The following is a 27,068-nucleotide window of genomic DNA, read 5'->3' on the forward strand; positions in this document are numbered from 1 at the left end:
TTCTTCCGTCACTCTGTTAACCGACGCAGGGGCCAATATTACCACCATTAAACGGCATGGGGGTGGCGATCTAGTACGGTACGGAAAAACATTTCGTTTGTTACATCATCAAATTTGTTAAGTAATCACAAAGTTAGTTTAAGTTTAATTAATAAGCTTAAATAGCTTAAACTTAATAAATTAAGTTTAAGGAATATCTTCGAATAATAAAATGTTACAAAAAGTAAAAAAAAGAAAATTTAGGAAAATGGTCCGAAGGCGACAGTGTATGGTTTGAGATTCAAAGCTTCCGATTATTGCAGGGAAATACATACAAAGTAGGTACTAAAAGGCTATGACCTTGTAGTATTGAATGTTAAATTAACATTAATTATGGTCAGTTTAGTCATATGAACCTGTAACGTTCAATCCAGTAATATCTAGTAATGTTGGGTAATGTTTACGTTGATTCTTAGTTTGTAATAAATAATTTTTTTTATTAATTTTCAGTAGTTCGCTAATCTGCTGATATTTGGTTATATTCGTTTCGTTAAATATTGTATTACAAAAATACAAAACCATTGCCAATCTAGATGATTAGTATATTTTTCATAAAGGCTAAGCGGTATAAATTTGATAATATGACAATTCATTGAGTACAGTAATAAAATAATAATTTGTCGTATAAAACACTCATCATCTATTTATTGAATTTTGGAACCTGGTTCTCCTTGGATTTTGGATTGTTAATAAGACAGAGTGATACATGGTTGTATAATTTCTAAATCGTCTAAAAGCTATACTGTAATGATATACAAGGTATCCAAGATACTTCGTATATGAATTCATGGACTAATTTTAAGTAAAAATTATTCCATTCATTTTTGATGAATTCCCAACGGTTTTACAGGCTAGGTAATTTACTAATTAGCAACTTTGCGGGGATTAGAAAAAAAAAGTTGATTGTTCGTTAATTGTCATCATTGACAGTTGGTTCTTTTTTATTTTTACGTCATGTCTTTAATTTATTCAAATGAATATGCGGATATGATTTTCGTGTACGGATATTGCAACGGTAGTACCAGCGCTCCGGTTAGGAAATATCAATGACGATATCCAAACCGCTGTCTTCCAGACAAGCAAACGTTCAGTAGAATCTTCACAACTGTTCGATTAACAGGTGCGTTTCTAAACCGACTTGTGAAAGAGAAATTATGCGAAGAAACAATACTGTACTTCTGTACCCACTAGAACTTCTCCCACGGATGTTCCCCAAAGAGTTCGCTTTTGTCAACGGTGAAGCAATCATCTGGATACTCTTTAAAGAACCTTTTTCTGCGACGAAGCTACATTTACAAAAGATGGAATCAACAATTTCCACAACGATCATGTGTGGGCAATCGAAAATCCTCATATTAGGTACTCGAGAAACCTACTACTAGAGAAAATTCTTCAATACCATTTGGGCTGGAATAATTAAAAATTAAGTTATCGGACCACATTTTTCCGACGGAAATTTTAACAGCGAGATGTACTTTTTTAAAGAACAATCTACCTCTACGACTTCAGAACATTTCTCTTCAGATCAGAAGGACATTATGGTGCTCCGTGCCATTATGGAAGAGGTGTTATTAATATCCTCAATGAAAAGTATCCCAATCGATGGATAGGTCGTGGTGGTCCCATTGCTTGACCACCGCGATCTCCAGACCTCAACCCGTTGGATTTTTTTATGTGGGGACATGTGAAGATACTTACCTATTTATCGGGAAAGCCTAATTGCAGGAATACAGAGTTTGATGAGGTGGAAAACAATATGGAGAACTACAACTGGGAACGAGAGCTTTGACTAAGGATTGAATTATGCGTTGTACAAGGCTGTGATCACATTGAGCAGCTTTGATAATTACATTGTCATTATGGTTTTATTCAAATAAACCACATTTTTTTCTAAGCCTCTCTCTAGTCACAACAATGTAATTTTCTCTTTAGCAACTACCCATACGACCTGGAAACTTCAAACCCCGATATTTCAAGAACCGTTGGGAATTCGGGAAAGTGAAAATAATCATTATTTAAAATTAATCATAGAATTCATATGTCGGCGGATACCCTGTATATTGACTTCTTAAAAAGTCCTAGGTGAAAACTGTAAATACAGGGTGGTCGTATGTCGCAAAACTATATTACGATAATAATATGGTAATTATGTATATGTATTTCTTTAATAAAATTTAGTCACTTGGACCTGTTGATGGAAGTTTAACATCCCCTAAAATTTTAAAATAAAATTTGATATTTCTGAATAATTCCGAAACTGTTTAAAACAAAAACTTGAAATTTATAAGTACTTATAATGCAAATCGAATTGTTACATAATTTAGTGTCAAAATGGAAAAAATAAAATAATCAGTGATAGAGTCACAAGAATATTTACGGAAACTTAAGTCTTCACCGTTTTTTCCTAGAAAGGAAGTCAAAAAAGTATTGAATACGTCATGATACCACACACCCTGCATTTCCGAGTAAAATCATATGCAGGCAATGGCCAATTATTGTCCTGATGCCTTGTGGGTTTCCCCTGTATTTCAAACAAACCCGTCTGATGTTATGTGTATCGTTAATTGTGTTCAAAGGCTAATTTGTACTTCCGAAAACTACCGCATATTCCAATGGCGGTTGGAAAATCCTAGGCAAGATAAAAATGAATAAGCGATCGAGAACTTCTTACTCATACCCAACAAATAAAATTCCCACTGATTAGATAAAACTTTACGTATATGTAGGTGCTTAGACTTGTACCTTTTAGATTTATCTGTGGTTAGAATTGTTTTTATACCTAACAGAGTCGTAGGGTTTCTGGTCGAGACTTCTCGAAGCGAGAATTCCCGGGAAATCTGGCCTTACTCGAGACGAGAAAAAAGTGTCGAGAAATCGAGAAATTTAAAAATCACGCGCGTCTTAAGTTCTTGACTGGAGTTCGTTTCGTTCATACGTTCAATTCGTTTCTCGACAAATAACTGAGCGGTTAAAGCGGTTTTTCGACTAGCTCATGATTTATTTATTAAGTTTTTAAGGCTTTAGTTGACTTTGATGATTCTTATTTTTTTAATGTACCTAGTTATAAGTCTGTGTAGAAATTTTATTATAAGCAGATACCTAATGTTGATGTTGATTCTGAGTTCCTGTTCCTTTAGTTGATTATTTTATTTTTGGTTTGTTAATTAAAAGATTGTGATTATAAGTGATAAATTAATAGCAAGAACGCTTCTGTATCTTTAAATTAAAGCTTGTTTTTTGATTTCTTCGGTTAAATTAGTTATCTACTGTTTGTTTAATTAAAAGATGCAGTCTTTTAATTAATGATTGTTAATAATTATTGGAAGAAAGCTACGATTCAAAAACATTGAAATAAACATAAGTATATTGAAAGTGAAGTGTTTAATAAAAAAACAAGTTAAAGGTTTTCAAGAAGAAGATATTCAAAGTTTAATTTAGTTTTGTTAGTAGAAGTAGAAACATAAAATTAATAAAAATACTGAATAAATAATAAATGTTAATGATGATTGTTAAGTATCATAGCATGTTTATATTTCGCATTGCAATACCAAAATTATGACTTTTTTAAGTTTTAGAAATTTCTCGAGAATTCGAGAATTCCCGGGAATTCCTAGTCGAGAATTCTCGAGTCCCGAGAAAAAAAGTAGGCCGAGAAATCAGAAACCCTAACAGAGTGGCAGTTGCGGTTTTAACCACAGCTTAATTTGACCAGGCTAACTACGCCAGGTAGATATGAGCGAGGTATTCACACAAAATTGTTTTGTTTTTTTTATGGAGGTTTCCTCGAAGTGAAAACATTGTTGCATTCAGAACTGATTCCCATAAGGTACACTTGGTATACCCTAAAGGCACTGTTGTGCCATTATATACACATAATTATCAATTTTTTTGTATCTATGCTGATTCGAAGAACCCTTTTCATTTGATTAGTGTATTTCTGCCACATTGAAAGAAAAAAAATAACCCTTTGGTTATTGGTGAATATTCTCAACTACGTGTTAAAATAAAATCTTTGGAAATGATTTTTATTGATAGCTCCCGCGATTTTAGAGATATGGCACGTATTTTTTATCTTAAGTAGGCACATTTTCTATGTCTGGTCTAAAATATCAAAGCGCAAACGGAGGAAAGGGGGGGTCACGGATCCCCCCAACCCCCAATTTTGATTTGTAGCTCGGTTTACGAGATATTGTACATTTTTGGGGTACTACAACCCCCCTTTCCTCCATTCACGCTCCGATAATTTAGACCAAAATTACACAGAAAGTGTTCCGACTTAAGATGGCACATATAGACAATAGACAAATGAAAAATTATGTCAAACGATATGCGACAGCTCTTGCTTCGTGCAAAATTAGTGTCATTTGTGTGAGAAAAGTACTTGTGTTCCATATGAAATTCCTAGGTCTCTAACTAATTCCCTAACACTATTTGGGGATTTACATGGACACAAGCCAACACATTAATAATATTATCTTCCGTTCTTGCACGGCGATGTCTTCGTAAAAGCCATTTTCCTTGTTCAGAAGTACTTTTCCAACACACATAACAATAATTTTGCTCGTAGCAAGAGCTGTCACAATTCATTTGACATATTTTTTCAGTTGTCTATTTTCATAGGGCATGGCCTGCCACGTTATAGAAACAATAATATTTATAAATACTCAGATATTTGAAATTAATAAAAAAATGAAACATTGCACTTATCAAAACAATTTTAAAATATAGCAAGCACTTTTTTAAAAACAAGCTTGGTATAGTTTTACAATTTATTTTTGACTTGGACTATGTCAATGTTATTTAAAGAACTAAATAAAGGAGGATGTTCTAGCACAACTTCACTGTTTTAGCAATAACTTGAAAACGAAAAAAGATATCGACCTCCGGTTTGTGTATTTGTTTTTATTAGTAAATGGTCTATCAAGCCATGGAAAAAAAACTATATCGTTGCATTTAATTGTTTTAGTAAACGCAGACAATTACAAAACTTTTCTAATTAGCGTCATCTACCGTTGCGCAGGAAAATAATATTTTTATTCCCATATCATAAATATAAATTTTATTAATAGTTCTGTAAAATGAGTCGTCGTTTCTTGAAATCGGAAGGCATTTAGAAATGATGACAATTTAAAATTTTTCAGACGGCATCCTTCATACTGGCGTTGATATGGTAATAACAAAAAAAAGTTCAGACAAAACCTGTGAAGGGTGTAACAGTGTATCTAAAAAGTGTATTTTCAACGTATGTAGGTTATATAAGTGAAATTTCGAAAACATCACAATTTTCTGTAACATTATAGCAGTTGCGCCCCCTAGCGGAGAAGTTACAAAAATAAAATATTTTAAATCTATTTCTTTTGGCCGTATTTGTTAATAGATTGTTTACCCCATAATCGTACCGTTAGTGGATCACCGTGGCGTCAGTATAATATAAATTTGACGTTTGAGCTGGTCCCAAGTGACGTCATGCGCAAACAGGTCGTAAATGAGTCGACTGACGAGCATACCATATTATTTTCACAGCACACTCAAGTTTATAACTACAGTTTTGATAACTCCTTGACTATTCATTTTTTGGCGAAAGGGGTTATTTAAAATTTTCCCGTTTCAATGTGGCAAAACTACCCAATCAAATAACAACAAACTAAAAATGCTCCAAATAAATAATTACAGGCAATATCTGTAGAAATAACACATTACGAAAATCAGATATTAATTTTGGTTTTTTATGGGCGTTTACTCGAAAATGGAAGCATTGTTGCTTTCTAAATAGATTCACATAAGATACATGTGCTTCAAATATTTCAGATTTATTTTCAGGAGCCAGATAAACGTTTTTTAGCTTATCTCAAGACTTCTTGTTGGTTAAACAAAAGAAAATCATCCAAATGTCGTTTTTTCGTAAAAATACTTCACAAACATTACGTATAATAATGAATCTCTGTATCGCGTTTAGTTTTAGAGATACAGATATCATCAAATCGCTACTGAATCAATATAAAAATTACTGTCACATATTATCTTTATAATCCTTGCGCAAAGGGTATACGTATTTGTATATCTGTCTGCTTTCCTAGAATTATCATCACAAATATTTTTTTCTAGGAACCCTAATCGATTGTGTAAATTTAGAAGGCGACCTTTATGAACGCAAAAATATTATTGTAGGATTAAAGTGGAATTAACATTATCCCCATGTAATCTAGGTACGTACCTTTGTTACGGCTTTTTGATTGACTTTTTTTTTAATAAACAATGATAACGTCTGATTTAGATGATGTATTATCTTCGTGTGATTTTTAATCCACTGCTACACCCATTTCAGAAAACGGCCAACTTTGCAAAAACGTTATTGTTTGTTTGTCGGGCACTTTTTATGTTTTTATTGTATTTTTAGAACCACGTAAACACTTTAATAGACTTTTTTATCTAGCAACACGAATGTCATGAAAAATAACTTATTTATTTCAATTTTTGTTCATATTTTCAATATTTTGTAGTTACGGTACAATGTGAAAAAATAAAAAATACATGTATCTTATTCGGGAATTGTTTACTTAGCGACGTAATTCTGTGATCTAATAAAAGTGATACACTGACAATAATAACCAAAAAAAAATTCTGTTAATGACCTGGGAGTTTCACCTTCAGGTGTAACAGATTATTTAGAAAAGATTTAAACATTACAGCAATCGAGGTTACAACCGCATGCAGTTTTACACGTAGCTACTGGGCTTGTGGGAGAGATGAAAAGAAATTGAAAACAGAAATACCACAGGATGCGTCTTTTCCAAAAATAAATCATGATTCCAAAAATCCTAAACCACTTGCGTGTTCATCATTCATTATTACGTGCGTGTCGAATAAATTAAAAAATACTTTACTTCTGCATTGCTATAAATAAAATATATGTATTATCACAATCGTGTTGTATTTAAGTTGACTTTTCCTGTTTCGATATGGATAATTAGGTACAGGTAGAGCACTAGGTTACTTTACTTATCAAAATATATTTCAAAGTCGCGAATTTAACAGACATGAAGTAGGTACATCTCGTACATATTTCAAGTCCATTTTGTTCCATAAATTGCTATTTGACGTGCGCTTACACTTATTTACAAGGTCTGTTCAGAAAATAACAACCTATTGAATTACGCGCTAATGAAGATATTTAGTGATATACGGTTGGCAGCATTGCGTTGCGCATAACCTCTACTGTAACAACATGTTCTTAGATTGTTGATATCTTATTTAGTTTTCGTGATATTCTTATTTGAGTGCAACGTGTTTAAGTGTTAATGACGATTTTTGCAACGTGCGATTTTCTGGAATAACGATGCAACGGAAAATTTTATGTGAAACTGGAGAAAATATTCACAAAAACGTTTCAATTTTTCAAACGAGCTTACAGAGATGATACCCTGCATCGAGTTGCAGCAAAATTGGTTTCTCGTTAGATGGCCGAACAACAGAAAGAAAATCGTATGAACGTTTGTCGACAACTTCTTGGACAATTCATTGATGATGAAACATTCATTCAAAGGATCCTAACGAGAGACGAAAGCTGGATTTACGGTTATGGCATTGAGGCAAAAGTTCAATCATCACAATGGATTGGCGAAGGATTTCCACGCCCCAAGAAAGCACGTCAGTCTTGATCCAATGTCAAAGTGATGCTCCTGTTTTTTTTTTCGATTTTAATGGAATTGTGCATTTTGAATTCTTGGCTCAAGATGAAATAGTGAACCGTATCAAGACGTTCTATAACGGTACCATGAAAAATCTGCAAAAAGAGACCAGTGTTGTGGCGAGGAAATTCATGGTTTTTCCATGATAATGCGCCCGCACACTTAGCTTTGTCAATTCATCAGTTTTATACCAAAAATCTGATTACTGTTCTCCCTTACCCCCTCTTACTCGCCTGATCTGGCGCCTTCGAATTTTGTCTTACTTCCGAAATTAAAATCATTGCTGACTTTTTGACTACTAATGACGTCAAAGCAAATTCGTCACAGCCTTTAAAGGCAATTTGAGATGAAGATATCCACTACTGCTTCGCGAAATGGAAACACCGCTGAGAAAAGTATATGAGGGGAGTACTTTGACGGAAACAAGGACAATAAGATATAAAATTAATAATAAAAGTTTAAAAAAGTTCGGTTATTTTTTTAACAGACCTCGTGTACAGCCATCGGAAGAAATTCAGTAATAGTATACAAGTGTTACATTTAACAGTTTTTGATTCAATACTTTTTTCAAGAAATGATTACAACTGATACATTTTTTTACAGGTTTCAATTCAAGTCAATCATAATAAACATAACTTATGCCAGACTAAAGCAACTGCACTAACAAACACGTATATGTAGACTATCACTATTACTATAAAAACACAAATGTTTAAATTCATTAATATATCTGGTATTCATGAATATACATACAGTGATTCACAATTTATCAAAAAAAAAATAAAAAATTGAGAATAGATGCGGCATGAGAAATGGAGTCAATATCGTAAAAATTTTTTTGTAAAATCCTTATAGTGTCCGAGAAAAAAAATTGAATTGTAGTACTTGCAAGCATTGCTGGACAACTGTAGTCTCTAGCATAATTCGCAATACGTGTGGAGAGCCACGTAGCCTCAGCTACTCCGAATAGGTACTGAAATTCGATTTTACAATCGTCGTTGCGATAGTGTTTACAATAGTTTTTTAGTAGTTAGTGTCAAAAATGGCTTGTTTGTATAGCAACTCGGAGTTGATGGATATCGTTTTAATTTATGGTGAAGCAAGACAACATTTGTATTATGGTGAAACATTTGTGTTATGGTAAAACAGGACATTTGTGTTAGTTCGTAGAAACTGAGTAAGACGGGCCAGATGTGTTTACACGTCGGTGGACAAAATTTTGAACAGTAGTAACATCAGGTATGTCAAATTATTTTATTAATTAAAACCACAAATTAATTTTATTAATTAATAACAATAGTAGCGGCAAAAGCAGTTGAATTTGCTAATATGAAATAGGTGCTATTAAATTCTATTTATTTCTTTCCTTGCGAAATTTTTTCAAGTTTTTGTACATTTTTATTACACTTTGCTGCCATGCCGGTCGCTTTGTGCGAGGTCAGGTTTTACAGGGGACCAGTTTCCAGTGCCGTGCAGAAGTGTATTTTTAAATCATTTTCGAACTGCCCTTTTTGATTTTTTCTTTACAAAATTATTTTTGTAAGAATGTTTTTGATAAGTTCTGAATCACTGTTATAAGAATTTTAAGTCACTAAAAGTTCCTAATATTTACTGATAAATTAGAACTGTCTCCAATTTCATGGTCAATTTCTTGAACCTAGGTTTACCACATTTTCTACATTATATATACAGTGTAGATTTGTTTTCTTTGAAAGATCTTTTTTAATTTTCAACGAGGAATCACACTTCTTTATTTACACTTTCTATAACTTGGTCAATTTCTCGGATTAGTCTATTGGATCAAAAGCAGATATCAGAATTTCAAAAAATTCCCAAACTCGGTCTATAAGTTGGAACTAGTTTCAGTATCTCCAACTTCTCGACCAATTTATTCAAACTATGAAATTTACTATCATTTTTGTATTGCGTGTACCAATTTCCTTAGGTTAATTTCTTGATCATTGATGGGTTTATTGGGCCAGAAATTGGTAAACACGGAACGAGTTCAAGTTCCATTCAGATGGATCGGTGAAATCGAATTTGGGCGTTACATAATAACTATACTGAGACTTTAGCGTATGCGTGAGATCAAGCTGAATGGATACTATTCTTTGAGTGCATGGCATATATCATGACCACAACCAGTTATTTCATAAGTTGTCAGGACCTCGGTTACATTGAATGTGTTGCCTTATGCAAATAAGGCCGATAAAACATACACTCGTTTTTCTCTGCCTTTATGAAGCGAACGACAGCGCTCGAGCTTACTGCAAATAGAATTCTCATGTTATTTGCATACTATATACTATCTTCTCATCTACGTGCTAACTGGTTTTCCGATATTTCTTTCACAAGAGGAGATTTATTGTATTTGTTTTAACTGTATTCCTTCAACGATTGTACTTAGGCTAACACCGTTGATTGAGTGCCAGACTCTTGCGCAATGCTGTTGGAAGTAATGATGCAAAACTCAACGAGGATGTCTAAATCTTCATTCCATTGCAGGTCTATATTGTGCAATAAAATTTTTGGTAGGCGCCTTTCTAAAGACAAGCTGATAAATCTGATAAAAAGTGGCGATGGTTAAAAAAAAGTTGAAATCCCCCCCTTAAATGTGTATAATGTATACAAGGTGTAACGTTGAATGGGCCATCATATTTATACGAAGGCTACTTTTGGCCGTCAGAAATGCATCATATAAGTTCTTACATGCCGTCGTGAAAATTAATTTTTTTTAACCATATTTTCTTAAAAATAAATAACTAATGTGCTCAAAAACAGCAACTTTCTTTTCTATCATTAATGATAACGGAGATGCATAACATCGAAAACAGGATACACTAAAAGAATTATTTTGCTTTTAACTTTACATATATTTTTACTCGATTTTATAATGCATATTGAAATTATGCAGATAAGTGTTAAGTCACATCGTTGTTCGTGATGAAGTTGCATTTTCCGCATAGCACGATTATGTATTTAAAAAATGTTCAACACCTAGAACTCACTCTCTGTTGTTATTTTTTTTTATATAGCATGTAGCCGATATCTACAAGCGTACAATCTTGCGAATTTATATTTATGAGTCACCGTAATTGCCACGTCGTCGGAAATAAATAATAATAATTATANTATTACTTCGAACTGAGAGTGATAATATTTAATATGAACGTTCTTTAATGCATCTGGACAGTTCAAGAAATTATGAAAAACCTTATAGACAAATCTTTTAGATAAGACATGTATACTGAAACACTCTAGTAATAAATTATGTGGAAAGCCTTGAGGAGGATATGTATCGTCTAGTATGTATAACAAACAAGCGCAATGTATTAATTTTCCGTAAAAATCTTAACAAATTAAGTCAAATAATGTTTTTCAATATCACACATAATAATTATAATTATTATATTATTTATTGTCAACGTGTTGTCAACAAACACGCAATTTTATCCAACTTTTGTACTAATGACATTTTTGTTGTCTGAAATTTAAGTTTATACTATAATCTAATAATTTAATATCACGCAAAATTTACAAATTTCTATCTCTATCAGAAAAATTATAAAAACAACAAACAGATAACGTGCAGTTTGTGCCATATTTCCTCAAACAAATAAAACAATTAAAAACCTCATTTCTTGGAAAGTACATCGAAAAACAAACGACAAATAAACCAAAGAAAACAATTACATAATACTCATATTGATGTATAACTTAAAAAAGCTATATAGAAATATCTACTGACAACCACAATCTTCCTTATACAGGGTGAGTCGGGAGAATTTCACCAAACTCCAGAAACTGATTCTACACGTCAATATAATAAGAAGAAACTCAAATGTCATCGATTTTCATTTGTTTTCAAGTTATGACGCACATTTCAATAAAAAAATAAGCGCTGCAGTATTATGATACGTAGAATTAGTGCTTCCTAAGTGTTCACTCTAATTTTGTACGCATTTTTGAACTAGCCCCATAAACGGTAATCTAGTACTCTGAGGTCTGGAGATCTTGGAGGTTAACTTAATAAGACCACTGCGACCAATCCAACGCCCAAGTGTTACTGTTTGCAACAAAATAGAAGACATAAATTAAAAAAATTAACTTGTTGACATTTAAAAAAGGCAATTAAAGTAAATTTTGTAGTCTTCAAAAACATGTTAAAAATAAAAATGTATTTAGATTTAATTTATTGTTTTTGTATTATTCCTGTCATTGAAGCGAAGAACAGTTGTAAAATGAGTTTCAATTACTTGCCAAAGTAAGTTCACATTCAGATTAAAATCTTGTACTGGGCGACAATTTTAGACTTCACGGTTATCTATTGCCGATAAACAGGATAACATATTTCGGTTCAGTTAACATCAACAAACAAAAGATAACAACGCAGCAATATTAAAAATTGTAAACAATATTTTCTCTATTAAGTAATGTTGAATATTCACGAAAAAAGAGGAAATGTAGTAATCGCTACCTTTTCATAAACACGACACAATATCGGTTCACGGTTCATTATTTTTATTATTATCATTGCATATTTAGAAAGCGTTTGTTATAACCTGTTTAGGTAAACATTTAACGGTTTATTTTTACGAAACAGGTGTTTATTTTTAGGACTGAAAAATATCCCCGCCACCAAAAGTCAATCAAAATAACCTGCGGAATCAAAATTGATAATTCTGTGTATTTTATAAAGCATCCGTTACTCTGTCTATTGATTGTATCTCTGCTAAATAATATGGAATTTATTTTATCTGATACAGTATCTATAATGTTTTTAATCATACTATTTACTGTATTTTTTATAGTACGTAGGACGCTTCATAGTTTCATATATATGTTAAATATATTTGTAAAACATGCAATGCGTAATGTATATTTCAATAAATACATGCCAGAATAACAAATAAGCAACAATTATTTGATATTACGACTATATATTATGTTATAATTATAACAAAAAAAATTATTGTTAGATATATTTAGGATTCTTCGACAAATTCCAAACAGATGAAATCAAAGCTGGGGTTTTATGGAGAAGAAATCGCGCTTTTAGTAAAACAGTGATAGAACAAATAGATATGTACATCCAGAAAGTGACTAAGTGTAACGTTAAAACTAGAGCAACTTTCTTTTATTTTTCATATTGAAAGATCACGGAGATCATGTAAACATCAGAAAATGTACCTTTTCTGTTTTGTCCAGCTAATTTGTAAGGATACTCAATTCTTGTGATTAATATATGTGTTAATAGTTTCCTAAAAGTATTCTACGGGGTGTGATTATGTATATAGTACCGTACGCTATTTATTGTCTTTATGTTCAACAGGTATGCAAAATTCAGGATACGTAAAATAAACATGAAGTAAAAATATGTTTTTTTCCTTATTTTGAATGTATTGTCAGTTGTCTCTGAAGAAAACTTATATAACTGATATAGTAAGAAAATATTGTTTCTAACTTACTTAGATTTTCTAAAATGCTGGACAAAAAATTGCGCATATAAAAGCAATACATATTTTTTCATTACACCCATTTTTTTAAATTTAACATTAAAACGACAATAACAAATGTATGTAGCAGTATACAGGGTGTCTCATAATTAGCTGCCAACCTTGAACAGGCCGATTCTATGATCAAAACTAAGTAAAAAAGTTCAGATGAACATGGGTCCGGAAATGCTTCCTAAGGGCACAGGGACTCATTGAAGAGGGAGGAATGGAAATCATTTTTTTGCAATATCTCTCAATCGCGTTGTGATAAATGAATGAAATTTGGTATACACAACTAAATTTTGATGAGCAATTTGATGGACTAATCCATTTATTTCCACAAGGTCCATTGGGGTGGGTACGGGGGGGCCCTTGGTACTTTGCGTGTGTAACTTTTTCATCTTTGACTTATTAACAAATTGGACAGCAGTTTTCCCGAACTGTTTTACGTTAAAAAGGTACTCTTGTTTCAAATCGTTATCTTTAACGGTTTCTGAGAAAATCGCACTTGAATTAATCCCACTTTGGTCAATTTCATAGTAATTTAAACAAAAAAAATTTTTTGTTTAAATTTAATCTAATTTTAATAAAAAAATAATAATAAAAAATTAAATTAAATAAAAATTAATCCTTTAAATGGAAAAGAGAGTAAAGGAAAATTATTATTATTATTTTTTGTTTAATTATGAGATACCCTGTATTTACCATTGCCAATATCTCAAACGTTATGTAATTTGAAAAGCAGTCAGGAAAAAGAAAATGACAAAGTAAGGCAATTTAGATTAGTACGGAATAACCGCTTTCTTAATTTTTTTTTCTCCGAGAAGGATAAATTGTTAGTTTTACTTAATTATTTTCAAGTTTACTTAATAGTTTTCAATATTTGTAATATAGATATTGCTAATTGTAGGTACCTATTTACAGTTAGCTACATGACAAATAACATTCTGGAAAACCTAATTAAATATTAGTTAATTTATAATATAGATAGTGAATCCTCCGAAAAAATACACAGGACAAACTTTTTCGATGTGACAAGTGAATCAGTCAAATGAACAAAAGTTTTCTCATAGGAGCTAAGATTTGTATAATTTTATGTATAAAATTACAGTAAGAAGTTACAGTATTATTAACACCAACCAAAGTATAGTATAAAATTTTCTCTTTTTGCAAAATACAAAGCGTTCTGATTTTCAAAACAAACTCTGCCTAATGATAGAACCTAAATTATGAAAAATCTCCATAGATTGAGTCAGGAAACATTTAACTTCCGTGATTTGCAAGCTGAAAATGGTATTTTGAATATCTGCAAAACGCTTAAAGATAAATGAAAATATACATCTTACCTTTCAAAAGAGAAAATGTCAACTGCGAACCATAGAATCAGTTAGGGGCGGGTAAAACCGTGAGTCCTAGTTAAATTTTTGCCCCATCTTTCTTACTATGGCATTTTTTGCATATTAAAAAATTTAATAATTTGTTACTAGTGAGGTTTATAGTAATTATGAAATAAAGAGATAGGACAGTACTTAAATTAAAGGAAACTAATACTGTTGTATACGGAATATAAAATTTTACGCAATAAAATTATACATGGAATAGTCTAATCTGGGTAAAAAGTAAGAATGATATGTGGTGGGAATTAAAAAATATTATATAATAATTATATAATAAAATATAAATATTATTATATATAAACTACAAGAAAGCATGAAGTAGTGTCGCTTGACTTATTTCACCTAGTGCGATATTAGTCATGCTTGCGTGGTATTTATAGATTATAAGGTCGCTCTTTGCCAGTATGTACAAAGTTTTGTGTCACTGAGTGACAGTTAAGATACGGCAGATACCTAAGGTAATAACTTCGAAGTCGAACCCATCTACGGTGTCAACCCCGGCCAAAGTAGATACTCATATTCGAAGGAGCCCGATAATTACCAAAGCTGAGCAGGGCGACGCCGAAGGAGGCCGATGCTGTTGGCAAAGTTACCCTCGGTTCTGAATTTTGAGAAACAAAACGTTTCAGGCTGAGGTAGGTCAACACGAATACAAACTACCATATCCAACTACAGGTCAACAATCCGTCCGAGGCCAACAGATTCTAAACATGGGCAAAATTGGGAGGGCCAAATGTCTAAAACTAAGGCGGAAACCGCTGTGGAGTCTCTGCGGACCGATCATAGGAGATATTCGAACGTCGACCCTGGTATTTACAACTATAAAGAACGGATACCTGGCCAGTGTGAGTACGCGATCCGAAATCAAGAGTATATGTTATATGATACTTTCAAGCAGCCTTTATACATATGTATATTGAATACAAGAATAAGTCAAAGTACCACAAGGATCTCACAGGGCACACCATACCTCTCAGGAGTTTCTGCTTGAACATCCTTAAGGATACAACTCCAACCAGGAACTGTTAGCTAACCAGTACGTGTAGTACGCTCCAAATTTATTTCTTATTGCATTATATACATATAACTCTGTAAATTAACGCCTTATATTGTTATTCAAATAATTATAATAAACCTTTCTCGACAATTCAAAACTTTGTAAGTTTTTAAAAAAATTATGGTACTAAAATACAGCATACAGCTTCATAATGTATCTATTATGATACACAACCGGATAAAAGATAAAAAGATCTGTGTAAAATTTCACTTGTTTATTTTTAGCCGTTTAGCATATATAAAAAAAATGATTTTCAAGAATTTCAACTTGAATAGCTTTTATCTTGAAAACAGAAACGTATTTTCTTATTTTGATAAGTTCCATCACGGGGTGAAATTTAGGCTATCCAATTCATGTGAATTAGCCCCTGTTTCTTGATAAAATTCTGAGAAATTCAAAATGAATCGAGGAAAAGTTTGAGGATATATGTAAGAGTGTAGTGATGGGTATTAATTAACACTTTCTTCTTAACAGTCGTCCTCTTGTGTACGTAAATTTCAGGACCTAGATAATTACTCTTTTCTCGACGCTCTCTGTGCAATTTTTTAACGGTAATTCACGTCGAGTCGGAGAATTTCGGTCCGCATAGATCTCAACACGTGACATTCCACAGAAGGGGCCCGATGTGGCAACGCCGCGAGTAGCTGCGGCACTGCGGTACTGCAGCGTTGTCAGGTAAATTTTTAGTAAATCAGTATTTGTAAATAAAAAAAAAGTCAATAGAATATTTGTAGGCTATTAAAAAACTCGTTTAAATTGAAAAACAAACATTAAGGTTTTTTTGTTTCATTGCCATACAACTACAAAGTATTTCATATATTTCATTTTATATTTTTCATATTGATCTTGTTGCGAGGATGAAAAAATATCTGTCATTAAGCATTTAGACAAATAAAATAGTTAAAAATTGCAATTTTCAATTTATTTTAATAAAAATTTATCGAAAAGAAAATTCAATAGTCCCTGAACACAAAGCGGTAGATCGGTAGATCAAACTTGAAATCAGTAGATCTACTGAAAAATCAGCAGATATGGTAACACTGCGCCGCCGTGACTTAGCGCGAAACGCGCAACTTCATTCCTAAACGGAATTCGGTGGGTGTGTCGGCGAGCATGCGCGAACCGATCGCCGCGTCGGCAACGAACACGCAAGTTCACGGGAACTTTGCGGCGTTCCCCTCGCCGAAGGAGACGTCAAGGTGAAAAAAAGGGTGTCGGCACACGGCGTGTGGGTAATGGGCGATAAAATTATAGAAACGAACGCAGAAGTAGGTTTATTGTTATGTATGACGTACTGAACGCCGACTCGTTCGATTTTATCATAAAGGAATGGTCGTGTCGAGAATATACTGTTAATTCTGCCTCTGGCCATCGACATTCTTGGGTCGTAAAAAGTGGATTGCACCGCGTTTGATGGGTTTCTGCATAATCTTCCGATTGGGAATGGAATTCAGTGGGTTCGCTTGCTTTTTTTACCAAACACAATGGAGATAACTCCAGATCTTTTTATATTAACCATATCTTGGGAATTATAAACGTGCCATTTCGTTCATTATTTAGGGGTCATTAATTTTGAGTAGGTATTGATATTAGCCTTCATGAACATACTCGGAATAATAAACAATAATTACATATGTGATCTTTGACAGCTTCTCTATTCTGTACCTATTTATCAATTTATCAATTAAATTCGGATAAAGCCAAACGATTGCAATCAGAATGAACAGGCTGATAAATTTCATAAATGTTTTCAAGCCAGGTGACCGTCGAAATTAGGTAACCAACATTGCAGGGATGGTACTGGTAATGAAAAAGTCCCTAAATCTTGGCGTCATCAATATTAATGATTCGTTTACAATGAACAATGACAAATCGTTACGTCTACGCTCGTGATAATAGGTTGGCTGATTGATTGGACAAATCGTGTAAAATTACACCAATCACAGCCGGTGAAACAGAATGTTGTGTTTTAATGTAATCTTGATTTTATTCTTTTAATAATATTTAATTTTACCAACACGAAGGAAATAACAACCACAAAAGTACCTCCTAAACTGATAATAATAAAACCATAAAAAAGCATCTTAGCAAGTTGATCTTAACAGTGATTGTAGAAGATGTAGAAGTTTTAAAGCACATAGTGGCATCGTCAATTTCAATACCTGAGATGTCACGAAAATAATATGTGTTTAAAAAAAAGAGTAATCTTGCGAAAAGTGCTTACTTTTCAGTTTTCCGAAAGGTAAAATATATAAAATCGTTGAATCCTTGGTCGAAATATTCCATAGTGTTTTAACTTTAAGCTGCGTTTACATGGAATCTTACAATCTTAAGATTGTCAGACTAAGCTCTAGAGTGAGCAGGTTTGAATCAATGTAATGCGCATTTTGTTTTATTCGTGCTTTTTTTTATTAAATCTAAATAAAGAATTAACAATTTGATAATCTTAAGAGTAGCAGATCTTTCCCAACTCAATCCCCTCAATTCCCCTATTTTACTATTTTTTCAACAGCAATAGAATTATTTTTTGAGATTAGATCACTGTAGTTGTCATGTTTTGAACACAGATGAAAATCTTTACACTACAGAAGGTCTTAATGAAATAGGTACTCAAAATATGAGTGTGTAAAACATATCGAAATTTGATGAAAACCTTAGTAGAGTTTTTGTCAACGGCAGCACTTAAGGGAGATACGGCTCCTTGAAAGGGTAACTCAGGAAACAGTTTTTATTTCATAACTTCGAAACGGTTGTCATTTTTTCGTAACATAATTGGATACATTTATTTTGTAGCAGGAATTTTTGAGCACGTGATGAATTATTGAAATGGATTTTACTAGAAAACGGCTCATGCTATTAAAATCTAACAAGAGTACCTTTTTATGCAAAATATGATAAATTTTCATATTTTCGGTTCAGGAACTAGAAAAAATTGCGTACACTAAAAAAATTGTAAAATTTGCCCCAATGGTCCCGCATTTTTTTACGCCCCTATAGCAATTTTTGATTTGTGTATTACACCAATTATTAAGCATACAAATAGTAATACAACCCCAAAATTTCGTGAATTAATATTAAACCGTTTTGAAGTTATGCAATAAAAACTGTTTCCTCAGTTACCCATTCAAGAGGTCGTATCTCCTTTTGGGGCCGCCACTAACAAAAACTCTACTAAGCTTTTGGTCATATTTCGACATGTCTTAAACACTCAAATTTTGAGTACTTATTCCATTAATACCTTGTATATTTTGTTACATTTATACAGGGTGTCCCGAAATTAGGGGGCAATATTTCTACAGTGTGTTTTATGTCGAAAAAGATTACTCACATTATTTTTAAACGGATTTTACATAAAAATAGAACATTCTACCAATATGAACCAAGAGTACCTTTTTTAATAAAAAATTATGAAATTTCAAACTTTTCAGTCAAAAGTAAAAAAGTCAACGCATAAAAAAGTTATGGTAATTTTTACCCCCTCCCCCTCAGTGTTGGAATGTATGTGATGAAAATTTATAAATTTCGTTTTGGTAGCGAACTGAGCACGTAAGAGTTATCAAATTTTATAATTTTATCTCAACTGATTTCGCAGTTATATAGAAAAAACCATCATTAGAGTGGCCCTTTTAAGTGGCTATAACTTCCTTAGGAAGAAGTTTTGAACCCTCGTTTATATAGAGAAAGAGTAATCTTTTCCAACATAGAACACCTTAGAAATATTACTAATACCGTTGATCTCACTCAACTAATACCCCAATTCTATACACGTCGAGTAAACAATATATGACGTATAAAAAAAGGCGGAGAGAAATGTTTAAAAGCTCTTTTTTACTACCTTACTTTACTACTTTTACGCGTTTGCTACTTTCATAAAAAAATGTTATTATTGTAATTTATAATAATTATAAACGAAAAGTGCTTTATTCAAACTCCATGTAAACGCAGCCTTACTGGTGACTTAAATAATTTTCTAAATTAATCTCTTATATAATGCGACAAGATGGAATATACAAATTTGTAAATATTTAATAATGAAAGTAATCGTATTGCGATCATTCTTTTGGATACATTAATGTTATGTATGTAGTAATGTAGAGTGTTGGTGATGTGGAAGATGTTGGTATTAATTTGTTCCTATGGTAATCCAAAACTGTTTCCAACTATCTAATTTTAGACTATATAAAAGTATATACCTCATTTTACAAATAAAAAGGGAGGTATATTTTTTATTTTAAACACAATGAATCAAATGAAGGAATTTACGAAATTTATTTTATCTAATTCGAATTTATTTATTATCGAATAAATAGTAGCGTCAAAATTCTTAATGACTCTCTCAGTATCTCTGCCACTGGTTAGTGATATAACCATATAAAAATTGAATATTTCCTTTTATTTTATTAAATCGCCTGCCGAAGATTCCTTTATCTGTCAAATATCTTTCGAGGTTTTGCGTATTATTTGTAATATTTTTTAAGACTTAAAACACCCTGCAACTTCGGCCCAATTATCATATTTAGGTTTCACCAACGAATTGTGATTACAATTCGTTGGGTTTCACGATTATCAGATAACATTTGTATTTCATTTAAATAGACCTTGTCCTTGTACATACGTATATGTACATTAAGTTTTCTACACGCTCTTGCTTGATGTTACTTATCTATTTTTCTATAAATATGTACATCTGTATTCGATCCGATGACCCACTCCATCGCATCGTGTCGCAAAAACTATTGCCCAATTTCGCGCAACCAGCAACAACACTTTTAAGTCATCGGCAAAGCCAAAAGCGTAACGCAGTGCATCAGACTAACAAGGCTCTCCTAAAGATCACTTACTTGCGGACTCACGAATTCGCCGGTATCCACGGGGGCCATCTTCATCTTGCCGGAGCACTCTGGAAGAATGTACGCGTATACGGGCGTCCGGTCACGCGCGACTCCAGAAACGACGACGGGGTCACCTTGGCGCTTCCGTGGCGTTCCGCGATCCGCCACACCCCCGGGGTTTCGATTTCGGCGGCGGTGACGTCAAGCGGCGGTCGCGCAGCCGCGTCGGGCGCGAAGGGGAGGTTTTTGACCTTGGCGGGATCGATACGGCACCGGTCAGGGGTCGTCCGGTGAGGTCTTTGTGATTATTTGGGTCTCCGAGACGCGTATTGGGGGTAATGACGACGTCGAGTGTTAAGGGTAGGTCTCATTAGAATTGTGAACTACTAGAAAAGATATTGGGATTCAGCTTGAATGACACCAGATGATAGATAAAATCAAGGCCGGCTCTAAGGTTTCCGCCGCCCTGTTCTAACTATCTTGTGATTGTACTGGTTGTAGTATAAATAAAAGTAAAACATAAAATTTTATTTGTAGGTTGAAGTTTTACGAATATATTTTTGCAATAATTATAAATCATTTGGCTAAATTTCAATGTGTATAAAACCTACATAATGTACAGGGTGATCCCGAATAATGTGCAAAAAATTTGAGGGTCAATTGTTTAAACACTTTTAATAGGGGTCCTTTATATACAATTTTTTGATTGAAGGTCCCCTAGAGGAGTTACGACCCCTTAAAAGGGGGTGAAATATGTAAAGTTTTATTTATTTATTTCCAAACAGTTTGAAATTTAGAAAGTGAAATTTGTCATATGTAGACTGATAAAACTTCTAGACAAGTATTTTTTATTGTCCTCGTCCTATTATAAGACGTTGAAATGAACTACCCCCTACACATTTTTTATTAGATTCTTTTTTAAGTACATTTTTTCGATAAAAAAACTTTAACATGGCTGCCTCCCTTGACGACATCGAAAACATTCTCGGAGAAATATGGTGCGACACTGATAAATGATTACAAGCCACTTGACCGCCGACGAGCTAAGGCAACCAACATTGCACCGCTGGTACTGTCAACTAAAAATCCTTAAATTTCGCTCAAGATAATGATTCGTTTATAATGAATAATAACAAACCATTATGTCTTCGCTCGAGATAATGCGATCGCTAATTGGTTGAATTAAATCTCGTGAAAAATTACACCAATCACCTGCCGGTGAAAGTGAATGTTGTGTGGAACATTTAGTAAATTTCAAGACAATTGTTTTCCAGTTTTTAAATAAATAAAATAAAATATATCGATTTTGTAGTACGAAGATAGTTTTGTGCTTAAATTTTAGCTCGAATTTTAGTAATTATGAATCTCTTAAAACTTAACATTTAATCCAATTATAAATTTGAAAAATATGTAATTCAAGTACCCAAAGATTCACGTCGCCGTCGTCCAAATAATCATACGTATTAAAAATAATTTAGGGACTTACCAAAAAGCAAAATTCAGTAATTTCGATGCACGCACGACACCTTCGAATCCAATTTTCGCGTACTCGCTGGAAAATACCTCAAGAAAAGGGAATAGTGGTATGCAAAAAACACTCCAACACGGTTCAATTCCAGATACTAACACCATCAACACCAACTGAATTGCGTATTACTTAGTATTACCTCATGTTACACGCCGCGCCGTTGTCATATTCCTCGATATGAATTTTAAATTTATTACAACGCTAATTATTTTTTAGAATAAAAATAAAAAATAAAGTTAAAAAAGTGATAAACATTGTATTTTATGGTATTCTATACACGTTAACTTTTGTACATCAAGTTGGAGATTTTGATAATTTTTTTCTTGGAAATGGTTGAGTTTAAGACGCATGTCATATAAGGTTTTTTTTGTTTACTTTAATGTATTCTATCGTCTGTTAAAATTAAGACAGTCAAATTTCTAACACCCTGTATTTAACTCATATGTATAATTTAATATGATGAAAATATTGCGGAAAATTTAAGGCGCGCCCTTGCCGCAGTAAATTGTTACCAGTAGTTCCGATAACAGAACTTTATTGGCTTATTCTTTTCTTATATCTTATTAAAAAAATTATAAATTATATACTATAGGTACCTGATTTTTTTTATAGTAGACAATCTCTCAATACATGTATTCAAGTATTGTTTTTATATTATGTATTTTTCAACGAATAAAGTATTATTATTATTATTTTCTTGGAATTCTATCCAAACAAATAGGTATCATACAGACTGTATCTACATCAAACAGAATCAGAAATATTGGAATAAATAGGATTTTATCTTAACCTGAACATCAATGTGTATTTCGGAAACCTAACCCTTCTGGATCTCTATTTATAGAAACTTTTTTCTTATTTAGAGCAAGTTTGGCTTGTGCAACTTGCTACATAAGTTATAAACTTACAAAAAAACTAACATCAATATCCTCACAAATCCAAATATGTGCATCGGAAAATTTTTGGTTGAAAATATGTCATCCTTCTATTGCCTAATATTCCTCAATCTAGTTTTAAAATTTCAAATTTCTCATGGACTGAATCACGAAAATTAGTCATAAGAACACGTAACGTTGCGTAAGAATTAAATTTGATAATGAAAACTCACTGAATGCGATTAAATTTGTGTGTACTACTTAATTTTGGTGTACCAATTTATTGAGACAGTAGCTGGTCATAAGCATCAATAATTACCTCGATAAGAAAAGCGTTAGTGGTTGGTTATTTCTTTTATTTAGTTATGTAAAGCCTGGTTTGTTGACGTAGTTCGATTTTCCTGTAACGTTGTTATGTTACCATGAGTCATTATCTTCCCCCCACAAATTTATTGAACTTGAAACAGCTAAACGGAATTCCATCGACGTAATATTTTGGTAGCAAAGGTTACATGGGTTGTACCTATCAATTGTCAACAAAACATATAATACTTAATAATATTTGACTGTTTCTTCCTGGAATAGTAACAAGGGTCATATAACAGATAATTATCAAATATTTTCAACGTACTTTAATTGTGTGGAATAATAATGATAGTATTATTTGATTTACATTACCTTACATTTTATCAATATTTTAAAACTGAATGTGACTTTTTTTACTAGATAAACAAAAGATCTTTTTATAAAAACGTCATGTGATTATATTAAAAAATACAAGTCATATCTTTGCATATAAATTACTCTACTACTTCACTCATTGACCTTTGGGTACAACAGTTTCTTCTCTTACGGCCTTATAATACTAAAAGTTGGAAATTTTACGTTACGAGTAAATTAATTTGTTTCCTCGGAAATTCGGGGAAGGTTATCTAGTGACGATGTGGATATCAAGGACTCTTTTCTATATAGTTAGGAAATAATCAACTATTTTATGTCAATATAAACTTAAAAAAAAAACGAACTGTTTTCAACTATTATCTCATTTTTAACAACTTATGAATTGATTTTTACATATACAATTTTTTTTACAATATTTCTGTAATGAAATATTTCTCATTCGTTGCAATTATTCTAATACCCGTATATGACCTACTGCAGCAACTAAATAATTGCTTCGCGAAGTTAACTCTATTTACATCTGATTTGCATTACAAATGAGGATTTTGTAAAGAAAAACATGTGCAATTAAATCGGTTTCACTATCGTTATCCTCACCTTTATCAATATTTAAATTAAATTATTATATGAGTAATCTAGAAACGGTGAACTTTTAAAGTTATTTATGTATCAAGGGAGATACAGGGATTTAGGCCCAAGGAAAGCAAGACGCCTAAGGGCATAATCATCCTAGTATCTCCCGTGGTGCATACAACGTTTTATTTTTTACTGAAGTATCTGATTTATTTTAAATTTAATAATTAAATGCAAATGAAAATGAAAACAGTTTTTCAGTATATAAACGATATATCCAAGATATATCGTGACACCTGCACATTTGTTGATTTTGATAGTTTGATGTTTGATTCTGCCAATAAAGCCAATGAAGAATTACTATCTAAGAAATCTAAATTACTTTATGATAAAGAATATAAACGTTTTGAGACTTGGACAAGCAGAAATTCAGTGACAGCTGTCAGTGAAACTATATTAATGGGATATCTCCAAGAACTGGTGTATATTACCTTTTCTCACTTTAAAGAAATATTTATAATTTTTGATAATTTATATTTTTTGTATATCTTTATTTAGTCAGAATCATTCAGAACTAACACATTGTGGACAAAGTATTCAATGTTGAAGACCACATTATTAGTGCGCAGAAAAGTAAATATAGGAGAATATCATAGAGAGGCTTATTTGAAGCACATATCGAAAGGATATATTCCAAAAGAATCTAAGATATTGACAAGAGAGGATATTTTATTAGAGAAGCATCAAGTCATACATATCTTTTGGAAAATGTAATATAGGAAATAAATGGCTATATTATTGCATGTGCTTAATAGGTTTCTGTTATTCTAAGTTGTTCTACTAATGGGTGTTTTTGGAGGATTAAGAAGAGATGAATTGGTACAGCTCTTGATGGATAATATAGGTGACAAAGGAATCGTTAATTAACGATACAAAAACTGGAGTAGCAAAATCTTTTACTATTGTGGAAGAAAATTAAATGCACGCTATCTAACTGTATCAACAGTATCTTTGCGACCAAAAAAAATAAAGAACGGCGATTTCTTCTGACATATCGGAATGGTCGATGTACTGCGCAACCAGTAGGCCAAAATACCTTCGGTAGCGTACCGTCCAGGATTGCAAAATATCTCGACTACACAGATGCTAAAATGTACACAGGTTATTGTTTGCGACGTACATCGTCAACTTTTCTCGTAGATGCAGGTGCAGATATGATAACATTGAAAAGACATGGAAAATGGAAGAGTGATACTGTACTGTAGCATCCGTAGCATCAGGATATGTAGAAGATAGCATAACGTCCAAGAATAAAATATCTCGTTTAATAGCAGCCTACTAAACATTTTTCAGTTTCTGACATGTTTCAGAAATGTTTCCATTTTTCTTGAAACGTTTCATAAAAAATCCATGCAACGTTCTGGTAACGTTCTAGAAGCCCAAGATGTCCTCCCCAAAATACGTTTCCAATGAAACGTTTCAAAAAATTGGTTTCAGTAACATTCTTTTTATGTTCCATTTATGCCCTCGATATTTTTGTTTTACGTTTCAGTATATTTTCAAAAATGTTTGAGTAACATAATAATTTTATTACCATATTGTTCTCATATTTCTCAACTTTAGATAATTTTCATTTCAAAAGCGTTTTTGAAATAGTATAAAAAGTGTGAGTATTTTTTTAAATATCTTTAATACTCTTTTGTAATACTTTTATTTGTATTTGTATGAATGACTTAATTCGAACTAAAATAAGTTACATTGTATATTTAAAAAAAAAATAAATATGCGCTTCTAGTTTGGGGATGCGGCAACTTTTACCAAGGATTTCTTTCTTTTTGAGAAGCCACTGAAAAAAGTTTCTAATAGGATTACGAATTTTGCCATTCATCGTACAAATAAAAATGTCACAAAACAATATCAGAAGCATTTAAAAAAGCTACACATTTTATATTGTTCAAATACGCTTCTGAAATGGAAATTTTCTAATGTTGAGACCATCATGAATATGGTAACAATGACGAACTGATAATTAGAAAAAGTTATAGTTTTGATTATGAATCTTGAAATGGTAGGTACATGAAAAACAAATAACATTACTGGAAAATAATATAAAATTATAATTTCTTCAACGCATGGTCAATATTACATCCATCCTTTTAATAATAATAAATTATACAGCAGAAATAAGGATACAAAATGATATCTTGACAAAGTAAATATCTGTAGGTATACCTAAACTCTTTTATTTCAGCATGCCTATACACATTGTACAAAATATAAAATAAAAGACGTCTATTTCACTTAATTCATCCATATTTCAAATAGTTCTCACTGACTAAGTAGTTGCTCTTCAAATTTATATCAAAACGTATAGTTGCTGTTCCATTTTCTTAGTTCTTGTCCCTTGTTCTCTTGTCTGTAATAGGTAGTGGATATAACTATATTTAGGTAGATGTGATGCAAAATTGGAAATCCCTACACATATTATTTTAAACATTTTGCATCAATATTCATTATTTTATATGCACCTTACAATAACCACAACTGCACACACTACAAATTATCACATAAAATAGCGTCAAAGTAAAGATGAAGAACAACGAAACCAAGCAAACTGGAAAACCGCAAACCTAACCTAACATAATACGAATTGAAACGACACACGGGAAACAAATAAACTCGGGCTGTCTTTCGCGCAGTCTACGCAAGTTACGAACATACATTTTTTCTAGACTTGTGTTATAAATATGCTACCACATTTTTTTTTTCTAATTATGTCTTTGTATAACAAAAGCAAATGAACTAACGCTTGAGAGGGATTAGGGATTGAGAGCAAAATTTAACTAATGCCGAATGTTCCATAAGATAAGCAAAAATAGCAAAGGGTTGTTCGTCTGTTATGT

At 32.3% G+C, this 27,068-nt stretch overlaps 1 protein-coding gene across 3 annotated transcripts in view; it reads right to left on the bottom strand.

Moving 5' to 3' along the window:
* LOC108916327 (hexokinase type 2) overlaps positions 1-27,068 on the bottom strand; it is a 65,227-nt gene that overhangs the window by 16,086 nt on the left and 22,073 nt on the right. The window contains exon 1 of one of the 3 annotated variants that reach the window (XM_018722549.1): positions 20,518-20,577. The exons of the other annotated variants lie outside the window; for them this stretch is intronic. Within the exon in view, the coding sequence (XP_018578065.1) occupies positions 20,518-20,562 (45 nt within the window). The 5' untranslated portion in view covers positions 20,563-20,577. Of the gene's footprint in view, positions 1-20,517; positions 20,578-27,068 lie in introns of those variants that run through there. 3 annotated transcript variants of the gene reach the window in all.

This window comes from Anoplophora glabripennis, unplaced genomic scaffold (genome assembly GCF_000390285.2).
Source record: "Anoplophora glabripennis isolate ALB-LARVAE unplaced genomic scaffold, Agla_2.0 scaffold1432, whole genome shotgun sequence".
NCBI lineage: Eukaryota > Metazoa > Arthropoda > Insecta > Coleoptera > Cerambycidae > Anoplophora > Anoplophora glabripennis.